The sequence below is a fragment of the Strongylocentrotus purpuratus genome, unplaced genomic scaffold (genome assembly GCF_000002235.5).
Source record: "Strongylocentrotus purpuratus isolate Spur 01 unplaced genomic scaffold, Spur_5.0 spur5_scaffold_14, whole genome shotgun sequence".
Taxonomy (NCBI): Eukaryota; Metazoa; Echinodermata; class Echinoidea; order Camarodonta; family Strongylocentrotidae; genus Strongylocentrotus; species Strongylocentrotus purpuratus.
In genome coordinates this window covers 3,140,207-3,153,657 of record NW_022145599.1, presented here as the reverse complement: position 1 = coordinate 3,153,657, position 13,451 = coordinate 3,140,207, and the positions used below count along the sequence as shown (strand labels likewise).

Below are 13,451 nucleotides of genomic sequence, written 5' to 3'. Positions count from 1 at the left end.
ATATGAAGGTACATGATATCAAAATACAGGATAAGTTCGATTTTGATGTACGTAGGTCAAAAATCAAAGGTTAAAGCTCATTAAATATCCGAAAAATACACATCTGGTTTCCGATCGTTAACTTCAGTAATGTTTGACGGATTTTAGTGAATTTGATATGAAGATACATGGTATCAAAACACAGCCTAAGTTCAATTTCCGAGTTTGTAGGTCAGAGGTCTTGGGTCTTTAAATATGCGAATCTGGTTTCCGATCCATAACTTTACTATTGTTTGACGGATTTTAATGAAATTTGATATAAAGGTTTATGGTATCAAAACACAGCCAAAGATTGATTTCGGAGTATGTAGGTCAAAGGTCTTAGCTCATTAAATACGCAATCTTGTTTCCGATCCACAACTTTAGTATTGTTTGACGGATTTTAATGAAATTTGATATGAAGGTTCATGATATCAAAATACAGGCTAAGTTCGATTTTGGAGTACGTAGTTCAAAGGTCAAAGGTCATAGCTCATTAAATATGCGAAAAATGCACATCTGGTTTCCGATTGATAACTTCAGTAATGTTTGACGAATTTTAATGAAATTTGATATGAAGGTACATGGTATCAAAACACAGCCTAGGATCAATTTCCGAGTTTGTAGGTCAAAGGCCATAGCTCTTTAGATATGCGAATCTGGTTTCCAATCCATAACTTTAGTATTGTTTGACGGATTTTTATGAAATTTGATAAGAAAGTTCATGGTATCAAAACACATGTACAGCCTAAGTTTGATTTATGAGTATGTAGGTCAAAGGTGAAAGGTTATAGCTCATTAAATATGCAAAAACACCTAATTATATATGTCAAAATGTGGTTAACTCCATTGCCTAGTAATATAATAGTATACCGGTATTCCTATGGAGGTAACTTGTTCTGACGTATATAGGCCATTTGTACCACGCGAGGGGATACTACGCTTTGCGTTGACTTGTTTATCTTAGTTTAGAGAAAATAAAAACGGTAAAAACGATATTGCTTAAAGAATTACACAAATAAATGTAAACCTCTTGGGGGGGGGGTCTTGCCAGTATCATCACATCAGTAAGGATAGCATTATTCCGTTCCATATGTATGTATGAATTTTAAAAAAAAAATCATTTTACGTGCAACTAACTAGGTAAATGTCACAAAACAACAACAAAATAACGCTATTCTGGAGGGTTCATGTGTGGCATTGAAAAGAAATGAGCTCCGTTTACCTGCATGTTAAAGGCATATTGTTCCATGAATAATTAGCATATTAATTTTTCAACTCGTGTTTTTTGCATTAGTAGGCCTACGGAACATTCTTACAGCCAGCATTTATTGGCGTTAATAATTAACAGAACAACAACAATAAAAATGTTATCAAAAATATATATTAAGTTCAATTTGTTAACTATATAGGTGTCTTATCGGTCGACAATGAGAACAGATTTCAATTGGTTTCAATCTTACTCACATAAAACCCCTATTTTAACGAAGATTGCAACAATGTATCAGATTTGCGTTATCGCATGCGACATAATGTTAAATGAATACCCCATACCCCTGTCCTCCGAAGCTTTCTTCCGTAGGATTCACGCTTGGTACAAGAGGGGTGACCAGTGGACACTTTTATATTGATCCATCGATTGGCTCTGGAACCCAGTTTATTGTAACCTACACTCACGGCTCAGATATCATACCCGGTAATGTACACACTCTTCATTACAGTTTAGTTTGTTTGTTTACCACATTGTGATGTTATGGTGGTTATTTTACCTGACTGCTAAGATAATGATGGTAACAATGATGATAACAAATTATTGAACATATTTTGTTTCAATTTCTGTTCATCATATTCATCGTAATATCTTCCTATGCATTATGCCCTATGGCCATTTAATTATTAACATATTCCAAAATCATGATTATGATTTGTTTCATTATTAGGTGTTATCCTAACCCTCACCCAGCCGAATGGGAAAACCATATCTCCTGGCAGCTTTGAATACAACGAAGATGCCCAGAGAAAGGTGATCAGCGTTTTTATCAATGGCAGAGCAGAGGTAATACTGTTATGACTGTTTCACCGCAGCAACAATTCTATATGTACATTCTCTTTCATTTCCATTGTTCCCTCGTTTTAAAAATATAAATGAAATTAAAATCAAACTAGACCTGCAATCTTGGCACAACGATATGCGTACAATGACGGGCGATGGCACTAACGGTCGTCTATACTAACATAATCATAAACAGTATAATATGGTGTCTAAAATGCGATTAACTCACAATATTTTGAGTGAACATACTTGATATCATTCGAAAGGGCACTTCATTGCGGTCAGTTTGACACCATTAACATCAGCGCGCAATCTACTGCACGCATTAAACGCGCTATTACGTAATACATAGTAAATTCATCATTTTTGGCGATAACTTTGCGCTGACGTCATTGAAATTAACCAAGCATGGCAGACAGTTGTCACGTATATGGATACATGTGTCTGCAAAGTTTCATTGACGTAGGTCAAAGGATCGTAATTTTAGAGAAAGTTGAACTTTTTTCGCAATTTTCTTGAAACCTGCATATTTGGAGAGCAATTTTCTCAAATTTGGTCAGTGTTAGGGTATATTAATTTGGTATATGGCTGGGAAGGGCATATCTTCAAGTATCTAAATCCTAAAAAGGGTACGGGTTTGCCAGGCCATAATGAAGATACGCGGGCCACAAAAAGAAAGCCCATTCCTAGAACTTTAGAGGGCGCTCTTTATGTTTTGCATAGCCATTGGAGCGTGAAATTTGGCATGGCTATGTGCAATTATGAGATAAAGATATTTCGAGAAAATGAGACGAAATTAAAGTGTTATTACAATTTTAGATTTTTAGGGGTCCATTTTTAAAGAATTTGAGAGATTTTTGACGGAGTCGGTTTCAGATTTGAATTTTGAGTACAAAGATGGCATTTTGAAGATCGGGTTATGTGTCGCAGATGAAAGAAAATCTCTTACACTATCTAAAGGAATTTGTTAGAAGTTTGTAGGATCTAGGATAGTAGAGATAGGAAGGAAGAAAGTAACGCCTTAAAATGGATCAGAAACGGACAAAATGGAGCCTGGATGGTTATGCATGAGTGATTTCGAAAATCGAAGAATGTAGTGACCTTGATGAGATGCTAGAAACTATGCCTATGAAATTTGAAAGGAAATGGATATGAGAAAAGCACCTAACTAGGAATAACAAACGCTATGTGCAAAACGACGATAACAAGGAAGAAGAAGAATATTAATGGGAAGAATGTGAACGAAAACAAGGCAATGACGATTTCGTCATTGCAAAAAGCATTTAAGAAGTTGGTAATTACATAAATAAATGTTAGTCACCTCGCGCTAGTCTGAAACACCGACATTTCCTCGAAAAAAACTACTCATACCTTATCTTTCTCTCTCTCTCTCTCTCTTTCTTCACATAGATTGGCAAATGGTTTTATGAAATCACTAACACGTTTCCCGGAACACATTCCGTCACCTTTTCGGTCTATTCCCGACCTAATAATGAAGTGCAAGATGGAAGCGTTATATCTGTCAAGTCATACATCAGTGACTCGGTCCTGAACCAATCTGAAGACATAAAAGCACTGGTCACATATGCTGAAGTCATGAAAGGCTCTTCCCCTGTCATCAATGCAACCGTACGAGCCACAGTGGAAAGACCTGGGGGTGTTGCTGTAACATATGATCTCCTAGACAATGGTGCAGGTAAAGTGACAACCGTAATTCCTTTTTCGTTCCTTTAATAATTAGGATGAGCATCAAGAAGTTGGAGAAAAGGAGAAAAGAAGGACCGAATGCATTGCAACGTTCCCGGACTGTTTAATTTTTACGTCAACATATACCTTCTGTATAGGTTCTTCCATTCTTCTTAGATCCGCATCCCTGGATGTGCAGACGTGTCTATCAATTTTGTAGTATTTCCTAGAAATGTTATCAATATGCCATGGTTTAAAATAGATCAATCTGATTTTTAAATCTGTTTTGCATTAAGGGGCTGATGTGACTGCAAATGATGGAGTGTATACACGATCATTTCTTAACTACACTGGAGAAGGCTTCTATGGTATCGGCATCACAGCAGAGAATGATGGCAGCGCTTTGATCTTGAAAGGAAAAACAGGGTCTCAGGCACCAGCTTTTATAAATATCACGGAAGACGGACAGGTGGTATCAGACGGATCTATAGGTATGACACACACACACACACATCTCTAGGAAATAAATATATTCTGCTTCATCCAAAACGCGCACCTGTGGCATTTCACAATTCTTATTTAATAAGAATTGTGATTTACGAGAAATATGCAATGGCGGAAGACGTCGGATTCATTTGACTATGAAATGAACTTCAAATTATATCTCCAGAAAACAAAGAAATTGCCATTTGAGACTTGATATTCCTGACCTAACAGTATAGCCTTATATATCACTATAAAAAGTAGTCCCCACTACCATGGACAAATCAGACGAAGGCAAGTTCAGTAGCCATGCTCATCATTTACTGAAATGTGCGAACATATGTCCAAATGTCAAATATGTTCTTAATGTGTATTTTATGTTATATAGCTGTTTGTTTTATGAAATGTTGTCTTTTTAACTGAATGAAATAAAATTGAATTAAATTGAATTAAACAATATGATGACGAATCGCGTAATCCGAACATCATGGTGTTGGAATTTCTATGAGCTGATTTCTGGAAGGCTATTTTGGACTAGCTCTAAAGCTCTAAAGCTCTAAAATAAGTAATTGCTTTCCTGCGATGTAATGTAAAAGAAGCGACCATTATAACTAAGGGAATAAAGTGAAGTGATACCGGTTCTAAATCAAAATGAAACAAATATAGCAAGGTTCCTGTACGAGGCATTACTCTTCGTCCAAAACTATTATGATGTATTTAGACATAGTTTACATATTTCGTATTTCTTTCAAATTTTGGGGAATAAATGGTAGAATATTGTGAAATTTAATGAGGACAATTTGAATATGAAGCTCCTAGAATGAGTAAAGGCCAACCTAATATGTTTTGTATTTGTTTGATTTAAAACTTCTTGATTGACTTATGAAGTAAGCCGAATTCACATGATACATCTTTTGTTTTGTTCTACTGAAGGAAACTATACTATTCGTCTACCCGGAGATCAAGTCTTTGACAGCTTGGTGTTTGAGAAAGCGGCACCTTTTACGAGAAGCTCGTCAGCTGGTTCGACCAATGTACCAAGTCTTCCACAAGGCTTTACACCAGGACAAGACCTGTTCCCACCGAACCGGGTCCAGGACCTGCGGGTTAAACTTACATCTCTCAATGAATCTTCAGTGGTTCTGACCTGGACCGCACCAGGTGATGATCTAGACACGGGAACTGGTAAGTGCTTTATAGATGATATCATTTGGCTATTACTTATTATTTACTAACTAATAACAACAGCTGCAACAAAGATACTGATAAATATTTCGAAATTAAAACTATTCAACATTTTTTTATAAATATCGAAACAAAACCCTTCATTGTAAAATATAGCAGCTCTTTAAGATATATCCCAGATTTGACTACTAAAGTGAAAAACAATTTTTTTTTATTGTGAGATCATTCAATGATAATCTGCAAAGCTACTGTGAGCAATAGCATCTACGTTCCAAGAGGTGTTTATATTAGCATATAAGATTACTTTTTTAGCCTGCTCAATGAACCAATGATGGCATTTGAAATACATAGGATTGTGATAGGTGGTGGTTGCTGTTATATCCGCAAATTTACATTTCTTAGGGCAAACTGAGGTTACTTAGAGAATGGTCAATGCGATGTCAATACTATAGAGGTGTCCAGGTCTAGTGGATATATCACCGGACTGTGAATCACATGGTTTGTGATTCAAGTCCCACCCCGGCACTAAAGCCCTTTAGCAAGACATTTATCTGATCTGATAATTGCCACTGTACACCCAGGTGTTAAATGGGTACCCGGTATGATGTGAACGTTAATGAGGTTGGATTGGCATGTGTTCGCTTGTAAAATGGGGCCTGGCCTGAATGCTCCCCAGGGAGTAGAGAGTGTGCACTTCTATGAGCAGATAAGCAATTGAGTCCAATGCCCGGAGTAATAATAATTACAATGTAAAGCGCGTATAAACTTACTGTTATGCGCTATACAAATTTGATTATTATCATAGCAAATCTGCATTATAGTTGACCTTAAAGCACAGATGTACTCATCACTTACTCTGTCTTTTCCATTGCATTTCAAAGCCATGAGTTATGACATCAGAATATCTCACTCCCCTGCACTACTTCTGGCCAATTTCTCAAACGCAACTCAGCTTGAATTCAATCAAATCCTGGAAGGGAATGTGTCCAGCCCAAAACCCTTTGGATCCCTAGAAGAATACGTCATAACGGTTCCTGACGTCACAGCAGTTACAACATTCTCGTATGCCTTTGCTCTGCAAGCATCTGATGACGCGGGTCTGACGAGTCCAGTTTCAAATGTAGTTAAGGCGACTTTCAGGAGGGTCATCCCTACATCTCCACCGCCCAAACCAGGTCCATGTGATAGTATGGTGTGTTACAATGGCGGGACTTTGGACGAAAGGAGATGCTTATGTTCCTGCTCCGATGAGTTCCCGGGAGAATATTGCGAATGTACGTGATGGTCACAACAGCATCCTTTCTTTACTATAGAAAATAGATTTGTTCTGTTGTCTGTAGAGAAGGATTCAATGCATTGCTAAACGAACATTAATGTTCAATCATAAAACGTTTATTTTCGGAAATGATTTCATTTAAACTTCATATTAATATTTGTTGCTTTCATAGGAGATTCACAGTCATTTGAATAATAAACAGTACGCTGTTCCTCGATTTCAGGCCTAAATTATTCTAAAATGTTGAAGAAAATATGAAAAGGTTAAATTCCAACGGCATTTGAAAGATAATACTAATTTAGAACTTCCCTAAAAAAGTTGGTGTTTGAAAACGTCTTCAAGTAGGAAAATAACAACTATTAGTTGTCAAATTGACTAAGGAGCTATAGAGCCAATAAGTAATAGTCTTGATTTTCAGACCATTGCACTGAATGGTCATACGTTTTATGCTGCGCAAAAATTCAATCAGTTTAATTTTGGCCATCACAAGAAGTGGGTTATTGATGTAGACAAATGCTCATGTACCCTTTACAGCTCATTTTATGTATGTTAATATCAAAGAAAAAAAATAGCCAGTCAGTCACTCATAGTGTCTAAAAGTGAAGTCTAGCTAGTAAATAGGTTTCCTTGCATAATTTGAATATTAGGAAACTGCTAACATTTAAATTTCACAGATAGGACATACATTACATATTCATAATTCCTGCAAAGTTCTACAGAATTTGAGGTTGGCTGCAAAAGGGACATAGTACCGTTAATACATATCGCTTTATCTGAATTAGATGTGAAGTCACAGCTCAAGAACGGTGTCCAGGTCGATCTTCGAGGGAACCAAGATGAGGTATTATTTCTGAACGTTTTCAGATAAAGTTCATAATCTATGTATGCATGTGGAAGTTATACTGTAAGATGTTCACAATGTGCCAACAACCCAGATGGGCATTTTGCACTTACTAAAAATAGAAATAGGAGTTTAGAGAAAGTTATTTTGGAACGCAACAAATCTATAAAAAAAAAGGTAAAATAGATTCTGTATGGAAATATGTGATTCAAAGAGAATCCAGAAAAGGAATAGAAATACAAGTTAGCAGAAATGAAATAGTACAAACAAAACGAAAACATGAATCATCCAAGGAAATGTTGAAGTAAATTTTAAAATTTGACTGATATGTGTATTAATATTTGATGTTGTTCTTTTTTTTTGTATGAGTAATGTTATATTAATTTGTAAGATTTAAATGTGAAATAGATTCTCTAAATGAGGAAAAAATATTTATGTATTTCGTAAACAATCACAAAAAGGAATTTTTCTTTTTAATTCCGTATTTTCTTCCCTAACTTTAAATCATCGTAAAGTGGCAGGATAGTGCTGAGCCTCTACTTGCATCTGTGACAGAGCAGCTGAATCTCTTCTGCACCAACAATTTCGATACATGCTGTCCCGGAAGAGGACAGATTTTGAGGTGAATATACAGTTGGATATTGCAGCTGATTGAGTTTGATTTTTATCACCGCATAATGTAGTCTCATATTCTCCTGTCGTAGATCTAAAACGAATTTCAGGATTCGTTATTCACTATTAAGATAAATGCACATCCATCCCGATAAAGAACGGTAACAAACAATACTTTTAAGACCTCATACTCTCTTACTTTACAGTAAATCTCTACGAATCCAGTTTGTAACGGTAGACGATGTGAAGATTGCTGATGGGTATCCTGTAATCGAAGGAAAAGAAGAAGACGATGACCAACTATACACATGCTCTTTTATTGTCTATGCTCTTAAACCTGCTGGCCCTGATGTATGCTCAGATGCTTCGGGTCCACTGTCCCGATGGAGACGAGGAGATCATTCCAACGTCCAGAGACGATCCGGTCAGTATCCGTTATTTGATGGTGGCAACTTAATCAAAAAATGTCTTTAAAAAAAAGGTACTAGATGGGTGATATCAAAACAAAGGGTTTCTTTTCTTAATAAAACACATGGATGACAAAAGTGATCAGACGTGTATTTTTGACTTGTTTTGTTTTCGGTATAAAGGCATATTTACATGCATACGAACATTAAAAAACAATGGCTTAATTGCTCTATTTAGAGCCATCAATTAAATGGCTCGGTTCTCCCTACAAGCTTGTGCTAAACTGTGTGCAGGACTGACCATTGTGGCGAGGAGTTGCGAAGAGAAATAGTCATGTGCAGCCCGCTGCTTTGTGTTTTCCCCTTTTACAATATCTCTTAATGTGTATTCATGAGTATATGTGATTATTCTAAGCTAACACTATAATCTGTAAATTATTTTGTGATAACCTAACATCTGACTATTATGACAACGTTGAAAACTTATAGCTATTTTGGCGAACCAGGAAATTACGATTTCAGGTTGAAGCTACCCAAGTATATAACCAAGCAAAATTTATCTGCTACATCACCAAACCATCTGAGTCGGCTCATTGTCATTTCTTTCTCAATTGATACTCAACAAATATACATTTCTTTCACAATCCTGAGCTTGGGTGCATTGTCTAATAGAAAAATCAGAATGTCCGACCATGTCACCTGCTTACGTCGTACCCTAAACCGGCATTTAAAAAAAAATCTCAATCGTATCAGAGGGTACTTGGATCGACATACATGTCATGATATTTTCAAAGCACTTGTTTTCTCCGGGCTTGACTATGGTGGATGCTGGCTTGGTAGTATTAGTAAGCAACCCCATTGTTTAGCAAACTACACTAGCTTCTAATTACTGAGGTAATACAATGCTGGATACTTGTTCAAGTTTTTAAAGCGATGTCAACCACACTTCCTACCTACCTCTCCTCACTCTTTAAGCAACAGACCACATCGTGTTCACTCAGTTTTTTTCCTTTCTCAATCTCAAATACTTTAACAGACTGGAATTCAAATCCTTTCAATCCTTTACACCATGCCTATGGATCAAACTCACTGCCTTTCTAAGAAATGAGTTCATTTAAAAATAAAGTTGAGTTCTGGTCATGCAACTGCATTGGGGGAGAAACCGTGCCGAATCGTATCAGAAAAAGTTGATCATATACATGTAGCATATACGTATTGGTTTGTACTGCAAGCTTCCGGAATCATCCAAATGATAGGAAATTTGGCGCAGACTTGGTAAAAGTAACAAGCACTGTACAACGATAGATTTATATAATAATAATAATAATAATAATAATAATAATAATCTAATAGTCCACTCCAAATTTTATTAAACCGAAACGGAAATTCTTTTTGCCCAATTGATCGTGAGCCCGGCAGCAACTGAGCAGCACCAGATCGACGTTGATCTATCCCTTATTATATGGGACTACACGAACATGCAGCATAAGAATGTGGTCCTCATTTTTAGGCTGCTACATGTCACATTTAGAATATGAAGGCATTTGAAGAGCCATGCTTTTTTTAGGGAACATTTTTTATCTGATGTTCTCCCACACTTGCATAATAAATATGACAATGCTCACAACATACTGTTCAACTCTCCCCAGAACTCAACATTCTCTTTTTTCCCCCCGAAACTAAAAGATACGTCTACAAAATGTCTTAATCTTATTCTTTTATTGGAAAGGAAAAAAACGGAACATGCTAAAGGACTGTGTTTATAAATTCAACGAGGACAACTATTTCCATTACTTTGCATGCTAATACACGTATTACTTTTGTATTCCTCTATCTCTGTTTACCTCTGCTTCCCAGACAACTACAAACTCAGTCACAAATTCAAAGAGAAATCTATACCAATTCTCTTTTTTTTTTTCATAATTCAGCTGAGCCCATTTACATCTCTCAGGATCTCCTCTTAGACGCCATTTTGAATGGCCGTGCAGCCATAGCATCCTATCTCATAAACGCTACTTCAAAGGCCATCTCTATCGCGAACATTACCCTGCCTATCGAAGAGGAGAATGCCGTCCCAACCGACAGCAAACCGGAGGTATCAAACCGTTCCATGATCGTCATTACGATCGTCTGCATTTTGATAATTGGGATTATCATTTGTCTTCTGGGAGTCGCATATTACTATAAGAGGCAAGTGTCGCTTTTTAATTTTCAGGACTTCTAGGACTGTAAAAGTAATGATAATATTTGCATGCTCGCACTGTTTCCCCAAAGGATACAAACCGATATGACCATTCAATCAAGGTTTAATACTTTTCAAATCAGGTGCCATGTTGTAACACCCAAGTCATTGAAAGTGACGATGCAATTCTGAACCTTACGGCTTTCAAATTTTCTCTTAATGTTCAAAGTAAATGTGACATACCAACTATTGATTCATCTCATGACCATGATGACAACAATGAGCTTTTTTTCAGGGAAAAACGAAAAACGTAGCCATATTTGAAGAGTTTCATTCCAAAAGGAGCTAAATCCACTTCGGGTAATTCTGAGTAAATCGCCTTTTTTTATTTCTCCACTTTCCCTTCAACCATGTACCTTCATGCTGTTATATATGTTAAAGGTGTCAACCTTGACCAATAATATATGATTGAAAAAAATCTAGAAGTTGTTTCTGATTTTGTATTAATTTTTAGATTTGTATTTTTCGTGGATTTAGCTCCTTTTGGAATGAAACATGATATTGTACCTAAAATTTGTGAAATTTTAGAATATTTTCTCAATAAAGTCACTGAAATTTATTTAAATTTAGTTGCAAACCTTTCCTTTTAAATGATAACAGTGAAATCACATCTAAAATTACCTTTTGCAAAGAAAGTAAACAATATATCACAGTTTCATTCCAAAAGGAGCTAAATCCGTTTCATTCCAAAAGGAGCTAAATCCATGTTTTACTCCAAAAGGAGCTAAATCCAAAAATTTTAATAATTTAGTAAAAAATCAGAAATAACTGGTAGATTTTTTTCTTATCATATATTATTGGTCAAGGACGACACCTTTAACATAAATAGCAACATAAAGGTACATGGCTGAAGGGAAAAGGGAGAAACAAAAAAGTTGATTTACCCAAAGTGGATTTAGCTCCTTTTGGAATGAAACCAATTTGGATTTAGCTCCTTTTGGAATGAAACATGATATTGTAACTAAAACAATTCATACTTCCTTGTGAAATTTTAAAATGCGATATAGTGCATTTTGTTCCCATGTGGGAAACCATTATTTTAAGACAAAAAACTCAGTTTTGATAAAATATGGATTTAGCTCCTTTTGGAATCAAGCTCTTCATTTATAAAAAAATTAGGATGAATATTGTTTAAACTTAATTTTTTTAATGTAAAAACTCAAGTTACAAACCTAGCCAATTTGAAGATTACATTACATATTTAATTGATTTATTTTGAAATAGTCATTTCTCTCTGGATACCTCACGACACTTTTTTTAATATGATTACAAAACAGGTGTAGGAAGAATGCATCGTACCAGGCTGCCAGGAAAGATGACCAAGATGACGTATAGACAAGTGAACATCTATTTCACTAATGTCATAGTTTGCACGTTGAAAATATGCAGAATTTTATTTTTAAAAAAAATCTTTATGTGTTCTTGCTAAACAAAACAAGTGTATAGATAAGTAGTGCGTTATGTGTAAGTTCTCAATATAAATTGTTCCAATTTTGTTAAAGCTAATATCTCACTCAGTTCATATAATATTCAGAGTGATTATTTAAAATTTAACTTTTTTATACTAATTAAGACTCGCTATGGTCTTTGAATCTTTATATATTGTAAACAAATTGTATCATATATATGTATTAAATATAAACAAGTAAAAGTATATTGTGAATCTTTAAAAGTAAAAAATAATCATTATGTTTTAATTTTTGTATAGACAACAGCTACTGTAATGTACATGTATTTACCCCCCCCCCCCCCCACCCTTACGTTGAAGCTAATTTTTCACTAGTGGATAAATTGCATCAATAGAGATGTCGAAACTAACACAGTACAGAGTAAGTTTCTTGTCATCATTATATAGAAACTTTGTATTAGAACAGCGTCGTTATAAACATTTTATTGTAACAAAAGCCCTACTGCACTATGTACAAGGTGGCCAGGAAAAACAAGACTAGCCTAATTATAATAATCTTGAGTTGTAAATAGTCTGATTTTAGCAGTGTACACAATGTGTGGCAGACAATCTGTGCGTGCACTTTGATCAGCCTAATACTAGACGATAATAATGTTATGTGTAATTTTATTGAATATGAAAGATGTGTTATAACTGTAAGAGGAGAATTTTAAATACTTTGTGCATAATGAAACTAGACATTTATAAAGCTATTTGTAATATTATTGAATAGGCCTATATAAAAAATGTTTTATATCTTTATGTGGAGAAATGTGATTTTTTTTTATATAGGTGGGGGGGAAAAATGCTATGATAACTTTTTGGTTTAAATATCTGTAACAAAATTTAATGATGCCATGTGACGATTTTATCTAGATAAATTCAAATTCAAAACACATCGACAGCATAATCTCAAGATCACTGAGGGCTACGTTTTAAAGGGATAGTTGAGTTTCGTTGCCTAGGGCGTTAAACAAAAAAATCTTTGTGAGATAATGAAAAACTGAGTGTCAAAGTTATAAGAAGATACAATTCAAATGACATTTTATCCTTGTTTGATCAAAATCGGTTCAGAGACGGCTCAAATATCCATGAATATAACGATTTCTAATATTTGCGGTGCCTCACAAATATTCTGCAATATAAACCAGCCGTTTAAAAAACAAGATAGCGCCTTATACGTTTCATTCTTTCTTTTCTT

At 35.3% G+C, this 13,451-nt stretch overlaps 1 protein-coding gene across 3 annotated transcripts in view; it reads left to right on the top strand.

Annotated features, from left to right (window-relative positions):
* The window catches only part of LOC100893057 (calcium-activated chloride channel regulator 1), a 38,370-nt gene extending 26,170 nt beyond the window's left edge, over positions 1–12,200 (top strand). For all 3 annotated transcript variants that reach the window (XM_030983981.1, XM_030983980.1, XM_011667325.2), the window contains 11 exons: positions 1,588–1,714; positions 1,959–2,074; positions 3,482–3,767; positions 4,054–4,248; positions 5,174–5,425; positions 6,307–6,699; positions 7,484–7,542; positions 8,058–8,164; positions 8,361–8,578; positions 10,490–10,751; positions 12,081–12,200. In XM_030983981.1, the coding sequence (XP_030839841.1) occupies positions 1,588–1,714; positions 1,959–2,074; positions 3,482–3,767; positions 4,054–4,248; positions 5,174–5,425; positions 6,307–6,699; positions 7,484–7,542; positions 8,058–8,164; positions 8,361–8,578; positions 10,490–10,751; positions 12,081–12,138 (2,073 nt within the window). In that variant the 3' untranslated portion in view covers positions 12,139–12,200. The remainder of the gene's footprint in view (positions 1–1,587; positions 1,715–1,958; positions 2,075–3,481; positions 3,768–4,053; positions 4,249–5,173; positions 5,426–6,306; positions 6,700–7,483; positions 7,543–8,057; positions 8,165–8,360; positions 8,579–10,489; positions 10,752–12,080) is intronic.
* Positions 12,201–13,451: the final 1,251 nt, after the last annotated feature.